At 40.6% G+C, this 21,544-nt stretch overlaps 1 protein-coding gene across 1 annotated transcript in view; it reads left to right on the top strand.

The window, feature by feature from the left end:
• TTLL7 (tubulin tyrosine ligase like 7) overlaps positions 1 to 21,544 on the top strand; it is a 116,928-nt gene that overhangs the window by 12,189 nt on the left and 83,195 nt on the right. Inside the window, exons 5-8 of the mRNA XM_027873967.1 lie at positions 3,001 to 3,159; positions 4,828 to 5,044; positions 10,066 to 10,230; positions 13,807 to 13,965. Coding sequence (XP_027729768.1) covers positions 3,001 to 3,159; positions 4,828 to 5,044; positions 10,066 to 10,230; positions 13,807 to 13,965 — 700 coding nt within the window. The remainder of the gene's footprint in view (positions 1 to 3,000; positions 3,160 to 4,827; positions 5,045 to 10,065; positions 10,231 to 13,806; positions 13,966 to 21,544) is intronic.

Here is a 21,544-nt window from a genome sequence, read left to right on the forward strand (position 1 = left end):
TTCTTCTTAGAGTCGTACTATAAAATGGCTACGTTTTCTCTGAATTAATTTTAAAATTTAAACTTAATTCTAGATTTCAATATTATAAAAATGATGCTGTGGATTTAATGTGTACGCTATTAGGATCCCCTTAGATCTTTAGTGTGTAAATGTATTTCATTTAGAAGTCAGGGTGTGAAATATTTTTATATTTAAAGCTCCTCCTATTCACCCAGTAATATCGAACATTTAAATCCTAGCCAGTCTCTCGTTCAACATGACTCCATGGAATTCTCTTTGAAGATAAAATGATTCTACATTACATAAGAAAATAATGACCCGGTACTTCAGAAACAGAGGCAACCAAATTACTTGTTTAAGGTTACGTCCTAAATCTGTGGTGGGACTAGGAGAAAAAAAAAAACAACCACAACCATCACCACCATAACCCCCCTGTCTGATTCTGAAATTCTCAAGTCTTTTTAGAGACCAGCCTGAATGCCTCCCTTGGACACTTTCTGAGGACAGATACTTGCCAGATTACCTAAGTAGATTTCAGCCCTGATATCTTTTTTGGTATACATTTTTATTTTATATTGGAGTTGGCATTTTTTAAAGTTGATACGGTACCATTCAAAATAGCACATCATACATTTTAAAATATACTGACTTAATTATATCTTTAGTCTGATTTAATTTCATAGTCTATATATCTTGTGAAATATGTGATGATTCATTAAAAAATGTTTTGAGAACAGAAAGAAACACGACAGTTGACATGAGTGTGACGCCGCCAGACGATTTTTATGTAGTTGTCAGAAGAAATGTCAGGATCGGTTTATTGTACTGAATTTTTTAGCTTCTTGGCGAAGTTCTGAGTCAGAAAGATGGGGTTGGCAATTACTTTACCTCTCATAGTGGAAGCAGAACCCTCATGAGGTTCTCTCAAAGGAGCACGTGGAACAATGTGAAAGTACCTCAAGTCTATAGGAAGGAAAGGAATAGGATTCACTGAAGGGGCAGGGGTTCGTGTCCTCCTCCCTCTAGTCCCCACATGTATCTCCTCGCTCACGGTATGCTTCATTAATTTGGGCTTTCATTTCAGTTTCTTTCTTTCCTCAAAAAAGGATTTAATTATAAAGTGATTTGTTATCTTTGGGTGAAAGATGCTGTGGAGTTCAGGTCAAGTCCACAGACTTTTATTAAGTGCTTCCTGTGTAGTGCGTGTTCTTGGTAATATTATTAACCAACAGTCTTATTCTATTATAACATGATTGTTACTTTGGACAAAGCGGGCCACATGGTTTAGCCAATAGAGGTGTCAAACATTAGCCACCTGCGAAACTCCTGAGTGCTGCCCCAACCAGAGTGAAATGTAATTGGGAAATGTTTGACAAAATAAACACACACACACACACACACACACGCACACACACACACACACAGAGGAAATGAAAAGTAGCCTTTTTGGTTGGGGAGGTGCTAGACATGGGGTTTGGGGAGGGGAGGTGAACTGGGAAAAAACTTCTTTCAGAAGGTGGCATTTGACTGAATCTTGAAAGAAACTAGGTATTCTAATAGACAGAAGTGAAGAGGGAGTGCATTTCGAGCATGGAGGACAGCTGGTGCAAAGCCTAAAGAGGGCAGAGGAGTGTTATGAGTGAGGAACGGTAAGTTGGCCAGTAAGGCGGAATTACATTGTAAATGGAGGCGTGCAACAGGTTAAGAAGGCTGAAAGAGGAGGAAGGGGACAGACTGTGAAGGGCTTCAAGTGCCCGAGGACTTCGCATGTGATTGTGGAGGTCACAGGGGACCACCAGAGCTTATTTAGTAGGGGATAATGAGGTCAGACTTAGACTTTAGGAAAATTGTTTTTGCAGCTGTGTGAAAGATGGGTTAGAGTGGGAAGAGATCAATTAGGAGGGCATACTAATCCAGGCAGGGGATTGTGAGGTGCTTCATTTGCATAGTCGTTATAGGAGTAGAGAGAAGGGGACATAGAGAAGAGTTGTTGCAAATGTAGAAAAAAAGACAAGAGTGAATGGGATCTATGGTGTGAGAGCATGACAGCGAGGTCGAGAGCCTGGGTAACTGGAAGCAAAGTGATGCCCTTAGAAGTAATTGGGAAGAGGGCAAGGTTTGGTGAGAAAGAACACGAGTGCTGCTCTGGACACGTTGAGTTGAAGACGCCTACATGACTTATCCAGTAAGAGACCTCTAGTGGGAACTTGGTGACTGAAGCTTAGTAGAGAGACCAGGGCTGGAATAGAGATTGGAGAATTGTCAGCAAGGATTGCCGATTTTAATTTACAAAGTTTGCAAAGTTGATGAAGGACTTTATATACATTTATTCCTTATGGCGATACTACAAGATAGGTGTTACAGGTAATATTATCCCCATTTTATAGATGGGAAACTGAGGCTCAGAGTGACTAAGTGTCCTTCCCATAGTCACACAGCTAGGACAATATTTGAAACCAGCTTCCTCCTGATTCCAAGTCCAGTGCCCATTCTATTATTGCCATAATAATAGCTCACATTTTAAAGTGGTTGGAGATTATCAGGCTCTCTCCTAATATCACTATTGTGCAAATTATTAATACCTGGGTTCACAGCCTGCTTTGGAACTGAACTAGCTGTCTGACTCCTGTACAAGTCACTTAGTATCTCTCTGCCTCAGTTTCCTCAATCTCTAGAGCAAGGTGGTTGGATTTGATGGTCCCTGAAGTCCCTTCTACCTTTCAGTCTGTGACCTTATGATCCTGTGGTTCCTATTTTCATATGAAGAAACCCAGGCTCAGAGATGTTAAGGGACTTGTCTAGGTACACATGGCTACTAAGCGTCTGAGCCTGGAATCAAATTTAGGTCTCTTGTGATTCTCCTGAGAATCTTCTTCACATCCTACCATGCCTCATCTCTTTTTTATTTGTGTTAAGTGGAGCAGCACAATCCCATAGGCAGAAGACATTTTTAAAAGTTTGAAAAAAAAAACTTTTAAAATGCTGTTCTTTTATTCACAGAATGATCAAGTGTAATCCTCAGGAATATACTTTTATCCCCCGAACATGGATCTTCCCATCAGAATATACCCAGTTCCAGAATTACGTAAAAGAATTGAAGAAAAAACGGAAACAGAAAACTTTTATCGTCAAACCAGCAAATGGTGCAATGGGTCATGGGTAGGTAAACTTGAGCCTTGATACTGAACTGGTGCAGACAAGATGTGTTTGGAAAAAAACAAACCTGTAAGTGGTAAACTGCTCACAGTTGCAGATGGATGTGGCAAAAAAGCTATTTTTAACCATTGATGTGAAGGTTTAATGTGTCATGTTTTCCATCACATTCTAATACTCGTTGGTATGTCAATTAAAAAATTAAGCAGAATTCAAATGGGAATACTGTGCTAGAGAAAAAATTGCCTTCTGAAAATTTTTCTGTAAATTAAAAACAAAACAAAACAACAACAACAAAAAAACCCCAAAAGCCTCAGTTTCCATAATTTGATCTTTAAAACTCTAGCTCAGAAATGCTTGAATTAAATCAAGCCTTACAGGTAAGTGATAGTGAGGATTATCAAGTTAGGAAGGGGTAGATCGCTGATTTTTTTTAAATTTAGGAAGGGGAGTGTGATCTTGTTTGTTAGGGATGGTTTCCTCTTTCTCATCATCATGGGATCTTAGAAGAGCATGGAAAAAATATGTTAAAGTCTCTGGGACCAAAAAAGTGATTTGAGAACTCAGAATGCAGTTTGAACTTTAAATAGTCCTTTCTTGTTAATTTTTTTTTTGCAAAGAACTTTTAGCTCACGTATCTTACTTGCATTAAACACACACACACACACACACACACACACACACACAAAAGATAGGCTTTTCAAATTCTAGTCTTTTTGTTTTATGTTTAATTCACATCAATTCTTTTGAAGATCTGTGATGTAATTGATGGGGCTACCTACTTCAGGGAGGTAGATGGTCGCTTTTCTCACCTTTGTATATGGTTTTGCTAGTTGCAGGGTCTTCCCCAGCCCCAGTTGGTTGCTTCCTTGTTGACCTTCACAGTGTATGAGCCTTTCTGCACTTAGCTGGGCTGGGCCCCATCTCCTCTCCAGGGATGGACTTTGAGTCCTTCCAGACGCCCAAGCCTGACCTAGCTTTCTAGGTAGATCACTTCACTTCCACACCATGACAGGGCCTTGGAGGATGGAGGACTTTGAAGGAGAATGTTTAGCTTATCAGTTCATAATACAATGAAAAAAAGAGATAATTTATAATGTGGACATCGCATAACTTGGGGTTCATGGCCGTTTCTTTGATTTGTTTACAAAATAATCTAAGGCTTTGAATAGGAAATACTCAGCTGTAGCAAATAAATGTTGAGTCCATGACAATGTCACTACTATTAGTTTTAAGAAAATGGACATTTATTTGCTCAGTCATGTTCTTAGAGATGTGCAATGTCAGTTGGAGTTTTAATTCCATTGACTGAGCAGAATTGACTCCTTGTGTTGCCAGTACCAGAGGAAATATATTCAATTCTGACAAATTGAAATGCTCTGAAATGTCCTTGATTTACATGATAGGAGCAAATGTGTAGATTTCAATAATGCCAAATTGTTGTCAAAAACCTTTTTTTTTTCTTTTTGGAGAACAAGCAGGGATCTTCAAATCAGTTTTCATGATAGAGGGTGCCAAGAGAACCATAGAAAGAAATCATGGAGAAAGATAGCCTTCTGGTGCTGGTGGGCACGCAGTTTCTTTATAGATAAAGAAGACTTCTCTTCTTTTGAACATGTCTTGACAATTTATTTGTGCCTCATTTCATATTTTTTTTTCTTCTTTCAAATCCAGGATCTCTTTGGTAAGAAATGCTGAGAAACTGCTAGCTCAGGACCACTTAATTGTCCAAGAATACATTGATAAGCCTTTTCTTATGGAAGGCTACAAGTTTGATTTACGAATTTATATCCTGATAACATCCTGTGATCCATTAAAAATATTTTTATATCATGATGGGCTTGTGAGAATGGGGACGGAGAAGTACAGTCCACCTAATGATACAAATTTGGTAAGTGGTGCTAGGGTGAATACATATCCTTAAAAACAAAATGTAATGCCGTGTGTTCCTAAGCGGAGATGAGGCAATCATTTTCGACTGTACTTAAAGCAATTTTGGTCTGAGACAAAAAGCACGTATGTCAAAAAATCTCTCAAGTGGTACTTTATCTTGTTATGGTTATATATTGGAACTTTTAGTAACACTTATGCAAGTTGCCAATAGTAACTTATTACTCATCCTGGAAGCAGACGTAGTTAGCCTTTCAGCAAAGCTATGGAAGAGAAGATCTCTTTTTCACTGTTTCTGTGGCATGGCAAACGAGAGACAGAGAGAGAGAGAGAGAGACAGAGAGAGAGAGACAGAGACAGAGAGACAGAAAGAGGGAAAGAGATAAATCCTTTCCCAAAATTAATTATGTGGTGATAATTAATTATAGAAACGATTAGTATATTTTAAGGCATCATGGGCTAGTGGATAGAAGACTAGAGTGGGAACTAGGAAAATTTGGGTTCAGAATCTCATCTCTCTCACTTCTTTTCCATATGACTATGCTCTTTTTATGTTGTTGTTCAGTCATTTCAGACTCTTTGTGACCCCATTTGGGGTTTTCTTAGTAAAGATACTGGAGTGGTTTGCCATTTCCTTCTTCAGTCCATTTTATAGATGAGGAAACCGAGGCAAACAGGGTTAAGCAACTTGCCCCAGGGTCGCACAGCTAGTAAGTGTCTGAGGCCATATTTGAACTCAGGTCTTCCTGATTCTAGGCCCTGGTGCTCTATCACTGTACCACCTAGCTGCCCATGGTTATGAGCTACACTTAAGTCTTAGTTTTCTCATCTGTAAAATGGGAATAATAGGAACTCTAGAACTCACCACCAAATGGCCAGCTGACTGGCGATGGATGAGCCTCTTTGTGTTTAGTGAGGTTGGTATTTCTTTGTCTTCACAGCAATTTCGACTACCTCCCACAGCACACCTAGGACTATAATATTAAATTGATAATGTGGGGCCCCAACTGTCCTTGATGATGAAGAGAATTTGTCATAAAAACATTGACATGTATTCCCCACCTTTCATTTCTTGGTTATAAGCCCTTCCAGTTTCATCCTTAGATGTATTCAGGATGGTTTTTGCTTGGTTCTATCTCTTGGTTATGTCTCTCTGTTACCCTTTGTCTTATGATGTGAAACTGCTCATAACCTTCCATCATCCTTTTCCATAAGATTTTATAAGCATTTATATCCTAAACTGCCCTTACTGCCATATCATCCTACTTGGCAAGGAGATCACCTTTTTTTTCTTTCTTTCTTTTTTCTTTTCCCCTACTTGAGGCAATTTCAGTTTTTTTAGACCTCCTCATTATAGTAATTGAGAACAGGGATTCAGCTCTCCTGAATCCAAATCTAACAGTTCTCCACTATTCCTAACTGCCTTTCAGAGGTTGTATTGATATTTTAATTTTTGATACAGTCATAATTTCATTGGCAAAGAAAGCAATTATTCATTGATCAAATATTTAATAACTACCTACTATGGGCAAGTCACCGTGCTAATTTCTATAGAAGATATGAAGATGAGCTTTCTGCCCCTTCAGGAGTTTACAGTTGAACAAGAAAGTTAAGACATGTCCCCAAACTAGTATCACCAGAAAGTAGAATGTTGCATTAAAAAGACACAAAAAAAGGATTAGGAGAATTCAGAGCAGGGAAAAACCACTTTCTTCTTGGTGGGATCAGAGATGACGTCATGGACTTAGAGTGGTGTTTTGAACTGAGTCTTGAAGAAAGGATAAAACTTGGTGAGGCAGAGATCACTGGAGGATGGCCCCTTGGGGTCAGCCAGTGGCATGTACAGATGTGCGGAGGTAGGGAAGCATGGAGTTTTGAAGGCATTTTGAAGGTTGTATTTAGCTGTGAAGCTGGAGAGCTTGTTTGGTAAAGAGGGCAAAGCCATTTTAGGTTTTTGAACATGGGGATGAAATAATTATAGTTCTGTGTTAGGGACATGACTCCAGAGTGAGTAAGGGCCTTGATGGGAAGACTGGTTAAGAGATTACTACACTAGTCCAGGAGAGAGGTTAAAAAAAAAAAAGCCTTAGATCAGGTGGTGGCCATGGAAATGGAAGGAATAGCCTTGGTATTACAGAGACAAATTGGCTCTCTGTGTGTGGAGGGCCTAGGGTTAAAGTTAGATTTAGGGCCTTTATGAGGTGGTCCATAAAGGAAGAAGAGTCAGTGATTATTTCGAGTTTGGTTGATTAGGATAATGTTGGCACATTCAGAGAAGTAGAGAAGTCACGAGGATCAGCGGGACCATTGGAATCTAACGGATTTGAAGAGTTTGTGATGCCATTGGGGAATCTGGCTGGAAACGCCCATGGGGAGTTAGACATGTGGAACTTGAGATTGAGAAAGGGATCAGAGCTAGGAATTTATCCCACAGCTTCAGGGCTTGGTCGTCTTTCTGAGTCTTACATTCTTTTACTCTCTAACCCACTGACACAAGAGAGGGTGCCGCTCTGCCCTTTCAGATCCTTCTTCCCTGTTTTTATCTTGAAGGACTTTTTTTTTTCATTCTTTCAGGTAATGCTTCATTTTCTGTGATAACCTGGAGCTGTTTAACCTCCTCTTCTGGGAGGGAGACTAGCCTGACCTTTGTAATTGCATAGTACTTCCTTGATCCTGGAGTAGTCACTCTCTGCGAGTTGTTGCAAACTTTTCATGCCCTCCAGACTTGCTAGAAGTGAGGTCGTCATCTGCTTCTCTGTTGTTCTTGTTGGCTGCTCTCTTAGCTGGTTCTTGTGATAAAATGCTGTGACTAATTGCCTGCTGGTCATTCCTGTTCACTTTGCTGGGTGAACTGGGAGTTCTCTGAGCCTTGGTTTGATTACCTGTAGAATGAGGGCGTTGAGTTGGATTTGTTACTAAGGTTCTTGTTAGTGCTAGAATTGAGAGTCTATGAAAGCCTAGGGCCTGGACATCAATCCATAGTTGGGAGGAAAAAAAGTGTGTTTCTCAGTTAAACTGGAGAAGTAAAGTGAAGACAAAGAATAAACAGATCATGCCAGACGTATTTTTTTGGACATAGCCAGTGAGGAAATTGGTTTTACTTGACTATATGTATTTGATGTAAGGATTTTGTTTTCCCTTTTTCCCCCTTCCAGTAGGGTTAGGGGGTAGGAGGGAGACAAATCAGATTTATTCTAATTAAAAAATAAAATTTAATTTTAAAAATCATCAGGGAAACCAAGAGAGGGCAGTTTCAGAACACATCAAATGATGCTGAGAAATCAAGAAGAATGAAGACTGAGGAAAATGTACCTTTGTGTAGAAGGGAGGTCTTTGGTGATCTGTGAGGGTGCTGTTTTGGGATCGTGGTAGGGAAGGATCAGATTATGTGGAATTAAGGGGAGATGAGGACTTATAGAGAATGTCAACTTCTTGAGAGCCAGTTTCATTTTTAATTTTGTATTCCTGTATACATCGCCCATTGGCCCATCTAGATTGACTCCACAGAATAGGCCTTTAAAGTCTCTTGACCTGAATTGAATTGACTAGTCATTGGAGAATTTAGGAAGTAAAGGGGAAGGAGGGATGTGAATAATATTTGTTAGCTGGAAGGAGCAGCAGTCAAGTGAAAGTTGTAGGATTCTCTGCCCCCCCCCCCCAATATTGAAAGAAGACTTTGTGTGTTTCGTGGTGGAAAGATGATAGCCGGTTGAAAGGGGGAGGAAGACTCAGAGAGAAGGAGACAGATACGAGGACAGGATCCCTCTGAAGGCAAGAAATGTTGGCTCCATAGTGCAAGTAGGGCTACTTTTGGGGAGGAGGAATAGGAGTATTTCTTTTTGAGACTGTTGGGGAGGAGAAGACCAGGATAGATAGATACAGAGACAATGGCCTCAGGCTTTTCTGGGAGGTGCCATAGACTTCAGAGCTGAAGGGGATCCTTAGCCATGATCTAATCCAACTTGCTGCGAGATTTCCATTAGAATTTGCTCCCTTTCTAATTAGTTCCTGGGTATGTGTCTTGTCTCCACAATTAGATTATAAACTCCTTATGGATAGGAATGAGGGCTTAGCCTTTTTTCAACCCTATGGTACCCAGCACAGTGCCAGGCACATATACTTTCAATATATATTTTGTCCTTGAAATTTCATATGAATATTGATTTACCATATGACAAGCTACTAATAAGGATTTAAACTGATTGACATAATATCCCAACTTCCAGTTGTAAAAGTCCAAGGTTTTTAAAAATGTCTTGGTCTTTGTTTATGCTGCTTTGATAGATGAACACCTTTGAGTTTTTATAGCACTTTTCTTTCCAGTGCCATCAGTACTTCATGTACATACCCCTGGTTACAGGTGATCAACTAACCCAGCCTGGCTGGACAGTGGGAGAGCCCACCGTGGAGCTCAGATAGCCTTCCTTTCGGCTTCTGTTGTTTGCATGAGACCATTGCTGCAGCCCTAATTCAGTTCCTATTTCTTGGAAAAGAGATCACACAAATAATACCTTTCAGAAAGGAAACTATGGTGAAAACAGGAAGAGTGTGTGCATTTCAGAATGTCACACACGGCAAAAACACAAACAAGCAAATATCCGCGCCCCCCCCCCCAAAAAAAGGAAAAACCTATCAACCCAGCAATGTCAGCAACAACGAAACCCTTCAAATATTTTCCTGGTATAGAAATATTAACTTGGGGCATTTGTACTCAGAGTTCTGTGCATACGTCTCTCCTTTATAGCCGAATACATAACTCTTGGCAATACAGGTAATTGGTACCACAGTAAAGTGGCTGCTTTCTGCAGAGTATTATATTAAGTCCCTGGAAGGTAAGCCATCATTCTGCTTATCTTGTAAATTAAGTAAATAGCTACTTGTTTGCCAGCAACGATAATGCAAAATTTTAAATGAATTCATTCCATCTCTTTTTTTTTTTTTTTGGTGCTTGTTTTTGCTGCAAAGCACCCCAGGATGGGGTTCTACAGATGATGTGACCACTTTGATTTCCATGTGTTACAGAGCCAGCTCTATATGCATCTGACAAACTACTCTGTGAACAAACATAATGAGCACTTTGAACGGGATGAAACTGAAGATAAAGGCAGCAAACGATCGATCAAATGGTTTACTGAATTCCTACAAACAAATAAACATGATGTGGCTAAGTTTTGGAATGATATTTCAGTAAGATTATACCATCGCATGATTATAGTTGTTAATTCTCTGCCTTAAAAACAATACATTATATAAAAAGCCAGTAGTCTTTTTAATACAGTGTTTCCTCAGGCCTGATTGATTAGATCAATATCACACAGTAAGACTTGTCATTGGTTGCTAAAAGCATGAGTTTAAATTCATAGTTAGGGTGAGTCTTACACTAAATTAAACTTTTACTTCGAGATATTGGTTTGTGTCAGTGGGTAGTAGACAGGTACTTAGGACTGAAGTCATTTTAGTAGGATTGGGAAGAGAGAAGAACAAGTTCTAGCAGAATGGCAAACCTATATGAGGCAAGGCTAATAATCATATTATTAAGCTGACTAAGGGGATTAAAACTGTCCTCAAAGTCTAGGAAGCATGCTTATTGAAGATTCACAGTGACACAGAGACTGTGTAATTTGATTTAGAAGCTCTCCTTTTGGGAGGATAGGAGGTAATAAAAATATATGTCATGGGTAATGACCATCAAAGATCAGCAAATTTGTAGATTGTGCCTGCATTGACATTTGTCTCAACCTAATGGTTTGTTAAATTGATGGCTTCCATCCTGAGTAGAGACTAAGCATATCCAAACTGGATTTGAGCTTGGCAGGATGATAAATGTTTGTTTGTTGAATTGAAATAAGGTCTTTACTCTATTGTTACCGAGGCTAATTGTTGTAGTTATTTTTTAAACACCCATGATATGCTAAAAGGCTCTGATGATCCTAGCGTGCCAATGGGGAGAGGTCTGGATTTCGTGTTCCAGGATGTAGGCTTGAGCCCCGGATCTTCTGACTTACCTCTTTAATCCTAGCCTCTGGGACTCAGTTTCCTCATCTTTCAAATGAGAGATTAAGACTGGATGATGTCTAAGGCCCCTTCCAAGTCTAAATCCTAGGAGGCATCATTAGATTGAGAACAGAGGCCCAATAGGAGTACATATGATTTAATTTGAAAAGGGATATTTTGGACATCAGCTGATATTGATGGACAGTAATCATGACACACACAACCCAGTAGGCTTGTTGTGGCTTAATGAATAGGTGACTGGGACTAAGCAATAGTTCATCTTAATTTTCTCTAAGACTTGACAGGGGTACCTGTACTTTATCAGATTAAGCTGTTTTTCCTCCATAGTTCTCACTTCCAAACAGACTTTGCTCTCAGGGAAATTTCCTTGTAGAGAGAGAGTAGCCACAAGGCTGTCTCACTTAAGGATATTTGAAATGGAACTGGCTGTACCAAAAAAAAAAAAGTTTGTTATGTCCTATCCAGTAGCGAGTGGCTTTGGATGACATTTCTCCTACGTAAGTTTGAGAATTTAATTGGAAGAAGGAATAGGTATAGAATTGATGACCAGTAGAATCAGTAAGAATGGAAATGTTTCAGTCAAAAGTATAGTTCCTAATGCAAGTATTCTTTCAAAGTTATAATGTAGAGGATATTGAGGTCGAAAGACTTGGTCTGATAGGCACTGATATTTTCCTAAACTTCTGAAAATGTATTAAGAAAACACTTGCTGTTTACAGATCTATAAAAAGCTTATAGAAAATCTTAATTTTAGAAATGTAATTTCAAAGAATAGCTGATTATAAATTTACCAAGTTGAACTGTTTGCGTTTTCATAGTAATTGAACATTTATTTTTCTGTTATGGAGATTTTACTATAAACTTTTCAAAAACATTTTTAAAGGTGAACCATAGGGTATTGTATTAAAAAGATGAGATATTATTAGGTTGGAATTGAACTTTATCTTAATGTATCACAAATGTTATTCAGTTTGGTAAGGATTATCTCAGTGACTTTATTTTGAGGAGATATGTCTCTAAAATATACCCCTTCCTCTTTGGAGACCAAGAGTCATAAATAACCTCCAGTAAAAACAGGGCAATGTGACTCCTTTGGCTGAAAAAAAAATCTATCTAAATTCAGGCAATTAGTAACAATGATTGTAATCATTCAAAAATGTCCTGATTGAATCCTTTTTTTTTTACCTACTTAACATTTAAATCTTCATGTGACAAAAGTTCAAAGTCTCAAATTTGAAACATAATACATAAAGCTTGTATGAAAATTTCTGTCACTATCATCAGTTGCATCTATTTCCAGATAACACCAATAGCCTTGTAAATAAGGAGTAAAATGTACCAGATTACACTAGGATTTTTTTTTTCCTCATCCTTACCTTTTGTGCCCTTTCATGGATGGGCTTGCTGGGAAATTTGATTAATTTTGATTGGCAGAATACATACTAAATGACAATGAAATTGCATTTAGTGGTACATCAGTGGCTCAAAGATGGCCTAATCTATTTTAGAACCTTGAAATAAGTTTACCCATAACTCAAAAAGCTGGAAATAGGACTGTGCTGTTCCCAAGAGAGACATGGATAGCTAGTTGAATGAGATCAGTAGTCTTTTCTCCCTGTTGTGTGGTATCAATTGTTAGTCATTCCAGGCCCATTGCTGCAGTAATATACTGGAAGATACATAGAACCAGACTTTTTGTTTCTACTTGACATTTTCTGGTGTTACCATGTGGTCTTGTCATTTCTAACCCAATTGTCTGAAAACTCCATTGTTGTATTTCTTTCAGTCATGCCCAGCTCTGTGCCCAGGGGTCGGCATCCTGCAGAAACTGGGAAGGTTTAACTTCTCATGCCTTTTTCTTTTATTCCGCTTTGGGATGGTGCTTATGCTCCTTGGGGGTGGGGGGAGGAGATAGGCAAGTGTGTTCAACTAGGGATAGAAAATAGTGAGCTTAAGGAAATAACATCCCTTTCCACAGAAAATGAAAAACAAAAACAACCTCAGTGCAGTAATATTCCAGAAACTTGACTATCCAGTAAAACAGATGAGTATTTTGAGAGACAACACACAGAGAGCCAAAAACAGGACAAATACAAATAATGTGATGAGACCCGATTCTCATCTCTTGGTCTCTCTTATTCTAGCCTTACCTTCAAGCTCAGGGGTTCTGAAGATGTGTTTGTATCCTGGCCCTCTCAGGCAGCAGCTTGGTGAAGCCTCTGCACCCCTTCTCAGAGTCATGTCTTTAAATGCAGAAAATGAAATGTGTAGGATGGCAAAGGAAAATCAGACAAAACTGCATTGAAATAATTATTTAAATAGAAAGGAAAACAAAAGTTCCTAGACCCCAGGTTAAGAAGCCCCACTTTAATTAGCTAGACGCTGCTTGGTAAAATTGGTCCTTTTAAAAACAGATTCTAATAATTCACCCTAAAATTGGTTTTCTTTTGTAGAAAATCCCAAAAGCTAGATTCTTTTCAGTTTCTGTCCTCCAAGCCCTTTCCATTTAACAGCTTTTCTCAATCTTAGTATGAATAAAGACCCTCAGATGCCTTCCACTGGCCTTTTTGGTGCTGGATTTTTTTTTTTTTAAGTCACTGGGGGAGAATGCCAGTCTGAAGCCCTGCTTTGCCTTTAGCTTGTAGCTGATAAAAACACTGTTCATTAACTCTTTACTTTTTTCAAAACAGAGAAATCAGATGCAACCTAATGTGCATTTTTCATCTGTTTTTGTCACATTTTGCCTAGGAATTGGTGGTAAAAACTCTGATTGTGGCAGAACCACATGTCTTGCATGCATATCGCATGTGTAGACCCGGACAGCCCCCAGGAAGTGAAAGTGTCTGCTTTGAAGTCTTGGGATTTGATATTTTGTTGGACAGAAAACTGAAGCCGTGGCTTCTGGAGGTAACGTATTCTTTGTGAAGAACAAGAAATGCTCAATATACCTTGCGTTTGAAAATGTCTCTCTTCATACAGTGTTAATAGCACCCTTCTACAGCTAGTTAGACTGGGCAGACCATTTGAATTGGAAATCGCTACAGAAAGCCTTGGATGGTTAGCAGGGTTTTACCCATGAGGCAGCGGGCAAGGTTTCTCCGGAGTTCGAATCGGACGAATGTCAGGCTAAGATGAGGGAGGGCTTGGAATTTCTAAGTACATATATGAGTCTGCCCTACTCTCTGCAGTACTGGATGTTTCTTCATTCTGGACAATGCAAAGCTGATTGACAATCAGGGTAGTGTAGTATCACATGGGGAAGATTTTCATTTCACAGTGTAGGAAACAAGGAGGTGGGATCGAAAAGATGGAATGAAGGAAAGAACTGAGGTAATTATCCCAGATAACTTAAACAGAAAGTTTACTGAGGAAGGAAAAAAGTAGTGTGTTTTTTGGGAGGTAAAGAGCCTGGAAGGAAAGGTCAGCCAGGTACATAAGACCAAGAATACTTTCTATTGGTATAAGGCTTTTGGATTCAAAGTGCTTTCTTGTAGGCTTTTCTCATTTATCTGTCTTAGTCCATACAGCCCATTTTCACCAGATAATTGCTCCTTTCTACCAGACCATGCTGCCTCTAGGGTGGTCAGCCCTTGAACACCAGAGTGCTTTATCAATCATTTTTATTATTTGGAGGTGGAATGGAGGAGAACTGTTGAAGGGGGAGAAGAGGAGAGAAGAAAGATAATTTCAGCTTCCTTATTGGACAGCTGCCTTGGGTATCAGTTTGGGAGAGTATCTGATTGTCAGTATCAGAAAACAAAACTCAAAGCGAGATGGCTTTAATTTGCTTCTTGTCAGCATAAATGGGAGACAGATTTATCCACTGTGGTGCCTGGTTCACAGACAACCCATGACAAAGGGAGCTTCTCCTGCGTTTATAAATATACACACATGCAGACATGACTGGCTCTCCGCTGACTAGTGAAGTAGCCTGAGCTTGCCCCCCACCCCGTCTCTCCCTCTTACCTAAGCCTAGCACCCAATGCTTTCTCTTTTTCTTAGAGCAAAGCAACTAATAAGTCACTGTCTCAGGGTAAGTGATCTTTCTGCATTATTACCATGAAGAATGTTTGCATTTTAGAAAAGAATCATAGACTGGGAGAAAAGAATGTAAAGGAATGATTCCCTGATGGTGAAGTTTCAAGTTGTGGTGCCAAGACAGGGGAGATGTTTTTGGTCAGATACATCTGCTGTGCATTAATCATACTTCTTGTAGAAGTCACCTGAGCTGCTAATAGGCTGGTAGAAAAAAAAATGCCTCTTTGTTGCTAGAAGTTTGGGGTTTGAGTGCTGAAATAAACAGTTAAGGGGCACTTGTAAGTTTGCCAGTTTTGCTGACAAATTGGTTGTGGCCTAACAGCATCAGCTACATCTAGGCCGTGTTGCTTGTCCTAAGTCTTAAACCTAGCTGCCTGTGAATGAGAAAAAGAGGATGTTGATGCTGACCACTGACACCAAGCAAAATGAGTCTTTTTCAGTTAACTAAAGCCTTTCTGAGCGGGCAACTGATTGATGCCAGTTGTCAGTTCAGTTTGGTTCAGTTCAGCCAGCATTTTTGCATACCCTGGTGCCAGGCTGTGTGTGGTAGAAAAGCATGAACAGAGGCACCGAAGGAGGGATGGCCATAGTGTAGGGGCAGCAACAGAGCATTCACGTGGGAAGAAAGTCCTGGGAGAAGAGGTTGGGGGTTCAGTTGTTCAGTGGCTTGGCATTTTCCTATCAGCAATTGCAGGGTTTTGGAGCAGGAAAGTGAGGTAATGAAAGCAGCATTGAGGGCGCTTTATCGAGCAGTTGGTATCCGGGTAGATTGGCAGAGAGGGAGAGACCAAAGACAAGCTGAGCTGGTCAAGAGGCAGCACTGCGGTAATCCAGCAGTTGGAGATCCACAACTGGAGGTTAAGAGAGCAGTTCTCGATCACAAGAATGCATTCAGTAGTGACTGTTTACCAAAGGCAGATGGACACCCACAAATATGTTTGATCATTTCCTTTCCCCAGGACAGCTGCTTCTTATTGCTTATTCAGGATTGGAAAGGAAGAGGGGGGGAAAGCAACAAATTTCAAATAGAATATAAGTTATTTCAGTGCCTGCTCTACATATAAGGACTTGATATAGTAGTTATTTACTGTATTAGGAAAAATGGCAAGGCAAAGAAGCCAAACCTGAACATTTTAGACTTTTTTGTTACCTTTGTTGTTTTGCTGAAATGTCTGTTTTGCAGAAGTTTTTCTGTGCAAAATATTATTTGATTCAATTCTTCAAGCATTTATTAAGCACCTACTCTGTAGTAAGTGTTGATATGCAAAGGCAAAAAAAAAAAAAAAGAAAGAAACCAAACTAAAAATAGCCCCTGGTCTCAGGGAACTTATATTCTAACTGAGGATTAACAGATCTGTATAGATAATCAATATAAGACCTTATGTAAGATAATAGATAATCAAATATGAGATATTTAAGCTGTATCTTAAAATATAAGATTCTTTGAGGAGGGTAGAGTGCTAGCAGTTTCAGGGCTCCTGGTAGACTACCTGCAGGAGATGGCTCCTCAGCTGAGCCATGAAGGAATCTAAGGTTTCTTAGTGCTGTTGTTAAGAAAGGTGGGAAAGGGCATTCTAGGCATTTGGGTATAATATATGGAAGGGCATGAGTTGAGGCAACAGCCAGTTGCTTTGAGTATGTGAAGGGAGATGATGGGTCATAAAATAAGTTTTTGGTTTTTTTTAAACTTTCAGTTCCAAATTCTCTCTCCCTCCTTCCCACCTTTTCTTGCCCATTGAGAAGGCAAGAAATGCAATGCCCATTAACAGGTGAAGTCATGCAAAACATTTCCACATTATCCATATTGAGGGAAAAAAAGCAAGAAAAATAAAGAAGGTGAAAAAATATGCTTTATTGTGCACTTAGAAGTCATCGCTTCTGTTCTCTCATAAAATAAGTTTAAAAAGGCAGATCAGAGCCAGATTCGGAAGGGCTTTAAATGCCAAACAGAAGAGCTCAGATTTGATCCTCGAAGCAGTGGGGAGCTGCTACAGGCTTTGGTACAGAGGAGTGGCGTGGTCAGCCCTGTGCTTTGGGAAGATTATTTGGACATTTGAAAGGAGAGAGACTGGAAACCTGGAGTGCAATAGGAAGTTATATAGGTAGACCAGGCAAGAGGTCATGAGGAGTGGAATAAAGGTGGTTGCAGCTATGTGAGTGGGAAATAGGGGAGAAATGCAAGAGATACTGTGGAGGAATTAACAAGACTTAGCAACTGTTTGGATTTGGCAGGTGAAGGATAGGGAAAAGAGGTGAGCATCAATCACGTAACAGGCATTTATTGAGTACCTACTGTGTACTAGACACAGTGCTAGGTGCTGGAACAGTATTTCAGTGATGAGGTCATAGGTTAGATTGCAAGGGGGTGAGATGTGAATGGGAGGTGAACTGTAGGCAGTAGCTTGGGGCAGGGCAGGATGCAAATAAGAAGGAGGGTCAAGAATTTTTTTCTTTTAGGCTGGAGGAGATGTGGACATGTTGGTAGGCAGTCGGGAAGGGGAAAGTAGATAAAGAAGAGATTGAATACAAAACATAGGGAATGATTTGAAATTGTAGTGGTTGGGATCTGAGGTATAAGTAGTGGGACTGGACAAGGAGAAGGGCCATCCGTACGTAGCAAGGAAGAAGAGAGTGATCAGCAGTTAACACATAATTAGCCACATCCCTTTTTGGGTAATGATTTAGAAATAATAGCATCTGTCACCATTCCCCCCATGACAACCATCTCCCACCCCCTCCCCAGTTCACAGCTTTAAGACTGTAAACAGTCCCAGCTTGCAGTTGAATGGGGGAAGAAATGGGAGCATAAGATGCCAGAACGTGACTGAAAGGTCATGGTGTAATGGAAGGACCACTGGCTTTGGAGTCAGAGTACCTTGGGTTTGAATCCTGCCTCAGCTAGTTCTTACAGCTGCCATGGCTTTGGGCAAGTGACTTTGCCCCCCAATGAACTCAGGTGACTTAGCTGTAAAAATGAGCAGATTAGGTTGATTGGCTCTGAGACCACTTCCAGTTCCAAAACTTTGGATTCTCTTCTGTTTTTGCATGTTGCTCTACGCAGTACGAGCTACACTTGTCATCCCATGCCAGCCCCTCCTCCCCCAACCCGGTTTTCTATTAGCAGAAGCACTTGATACCTCAGGACTTCTAATCTCCCCTCTTCTCTGGTTCCCGAAACAAGGCTCATTTTAGGGCTTGCCCTTTCTGCCACTTGTGTGGGGCCCCAGCCCTGGGTGCCTGTCCAGCACGGGACGGACACCTTAAGTCTCACCCTTCTGCCTCTGCTTGACATTCTCCAGTTTCACCTTTTCCACTGAGCCCCTCCCTCGCACACCTGTCTCTCCTCTTCCCTCCTCTGCCCTGGCTGGCTTAGCTGTCCTCTCCATCTCTGACATAGGAGAGGTGGGCGAGGGAGGGAGGCCGGCTGGGGACTTGGGGCCCCGAAAGGGGGCTGGGATTTGGGAGCTGGTTCACAGCAAGCCCAGAGGGAAAGGACTTTAGAAACCAGTTATCCAAACTGGTTTTTAAAATGCATCCTCCCCATAGACCTCTCCATTAGCAACATAATTGAAAGTTAACTGAACCTTTTAAAGTCTCTTTAGCCCTGAAATCCTGAAAAAATATGTTAGCCCACGTTAAGATTCATGGAGCCAGAGTTTGGAAAGATAGGAGAGAGAAAGTGCCTCCATTTTCTATTCACTTGTTCTTCAGCCATGATTAATTATAATAACCACAACAGCTAATGGTTCTGGATAAATAAACATTTCCTTGTATCAGTGAGAAAACTGGATGAAAGTGGTTTTTTAAGCAAATTCTGATGGTGCCACATACAAAGACCTTTGGCGCCACCAAGTGGAAGAAAGCAGATAGTATTGACCATACTGAAAAAATTTCTGGAAATTTTGAAGCCGAGGGGAAATTCATATTCCTTTTCGTGTCTTCTCATATCCACCTATCCCAAAGTGAAATATTGGGAAAGTGGGAATATACGCAGTACTTTACATTTAGGAAGTGTTTTTTTAGCCACTTGATGAATTTAGATATGGAAGGGGTGGTAATGTTGAGATGGCCTTTTTCCCCAGATGATCATATCTAATAGACTGCATTTAACAGTATGATTTATTCAGATGACAATTGCAAATCTCCTTATAAATGTTTTACATTTTGTTACAAATGGAATTTCAAGCTATTGACATTTGAGGATCATAGAACCCTTTAATTTCGCCAGTTTGGGAATCAGGGAAGCAAAATAAAATCAGAAGAAAAGAAAAAGCAAGAAATGGTTTTGGAAAACTGTTCTCTTTCCTCGGCTTAGTGTCCTTTTGTGTCAAGCAAGTAGAGGGATCTGTCCTTGGGAGGCTGAAGAGAAGCCAAAGCAGGGCCTCCCAACCAGCACTCTGGGCTGCATGGAAACTCTTCCTGAATCACGTCTTCCTGCTGTGAGAGGGCTCATTTCCTGAGCCTTCCCTTGCAGAAGCTTGGGCTCAGTTCTGGTGTTTTGTTTTTGTTCATCTTTGTGAGCTTTTCTGCAGGCAGATGGTGGGCCAGGACAGTCACTGGTACCTTCCTGGGTGTCCATTGATTTCTGAGCATGTGTCCCAGTGCCTTGGAGAGTGCAGACACTGAAGATGTGTCAGGCTTGGGGGTATGGTTGCTTTCACATGACAACGGGGAAAGGTTAAAGGAAACCAGGGGAAGGAGGAATTCTCTTGTGCAGAAGGATGTGCCTCCAGCTTGCTGGAATCCTTGCTTACCGACGACCTGTACCAGAGCCACCTCTGCATTGGTTATATTTTTCAATGATTGAAATTAATCAACAAGCCATTATTAAACACCGAGTACTATACTAGGCTGCTTATTTTGGAAGACAGACGGATTGGTAAAAGGGTCTTGGATTCAAAGTCAAAGGATATGGGTTCACTTCTGGCTCTGTCACTTTCTGTGTGATTGTAGACAAATCCCTTCACATATCTGGGTCTCATTATACTCATCTGTAAAATGGAAGGGTGGGGTGGACTTTTTCAGTCCTAGATCTAAGATCCTAAGTTCTCATTATTTTCATTTGTTTTCTGTCTTAGAATCTTGAGTCTAAGAGATTTATTCCGTCTGAATTGGCTGACAGCAAAATTCTTACCATTTCTTTATTAAAGTCTTATGTTTGGTGAGTTAAATGTCTATGCCTCCTATTTCTTCCAATTCATCACTGCCTCAATTTAAAGCAGATATTAGCAAACTTTGGATCGAGGCGAGGGCTGCAGAAAACCATCTGCTTATAAATAGCTAATCCCATCATAACAACCCTAGTTTGTGTAGAAGTAAAAGTGCTAGCAGTTGAATGTTAAAGGGCATAGATTTTTCTGGAAATCTCTGCCAGGCTTGCTGAGAGCCTCTGGGAGGGGCAGAGGAGAGAGTGCTGTCCTTCAGTTGTCTTCTGTTTCTTACTGACCAGGTGAATTATGGGGCTTTTAAAAATACCTCCTTGAATGTTGGGCCGCAGCCATGAATATATTAACCAACTCTTTTTCTGCATTTGCTTTGTGGAATCGAAAAAGTGAAAACCCTAGTTAGAGTCAAGCGAAGAAAAGACTAGTGGCTATTGAGGGATTGGAATGAGGTTGGCTTGCTCCTTTCTCTAGGAATAATTTTGGAAGCCAAAGTGTAACTGGGCACTCGGAGCCAGTTTTTTCCGTCTATGTAAGTTGATTCTCCTACTAGTATATTAACATCCAAAAGAGGATCCATATTCCCCATTCCATTCAGTCCTGATGAACTCTATTTATACAGAGCCTAAAATTATCAGAGTGTAGCCTTTACGCTTTAACTCTTAGTGGTCAGTTCCTTGCCGTCTCTGGGAAGAGAACTGAGAGATGGCGAGCCTAAGGAGGGCTCGAACTTGTGAACAGAAAGCTAGTGATTTGGTGTCTTTTAATACAGGGGCAGCCTTGGTGATCAGCAGATGGAGGGGAGGAAATGAACCCGCAGGCGTGGTGGCAAGGCTGCAGTAGGAGAGGTCGCCTTTTAATACTGGGCCCCTGCAGGATGGGAAGATGGGTGAATTGTGCTATCTCTCAATCACCGCCTTTCCCCCAGTTCTGGGTGTCACAGAGGGACACTGGCAAAGGAGGAGAGGTCCAGAGGGGCAGTGCGCAGAATGCTGACAGGCATGAGAGCCGCGTCACATGAGGAATGATGGGAGGATCAAGGGATCACGGACTTGGCCTGCTAAGAGACATTGGAGACTGTCTGGTCTAACCCCCCACATTTGACAAATGAAAAACCTGAGGCCCCAAGAGGGGAGGTCGCCTGCCCAAGGTCATGATAGGCAGGATGAATGCTAGAATTAATACTCTGTGGGAAGGTTTGCAGAACACTTTACATAGGCTGACTGGTAATAGAGCTGAATGTATTGAAAATGTAGGAAGAACATGACATGATATCTGCTTGTCTT

This window comes from Vombatus ursinus, unplaced genomic scaffold, assembly GCF_900497805.2.
Source record: "Vombatus ursinus unplaced genomic scaffold, bare-nosed wombat genome assembly UNPS02014803.1, whole genome shotgun sequence".
Lineage (NCBI taxonomy): Eukaryota > Metazoa > Chordata > Mammalia > Diprotodontia > Vombatidae > Vombatus > Vombatus ursinus.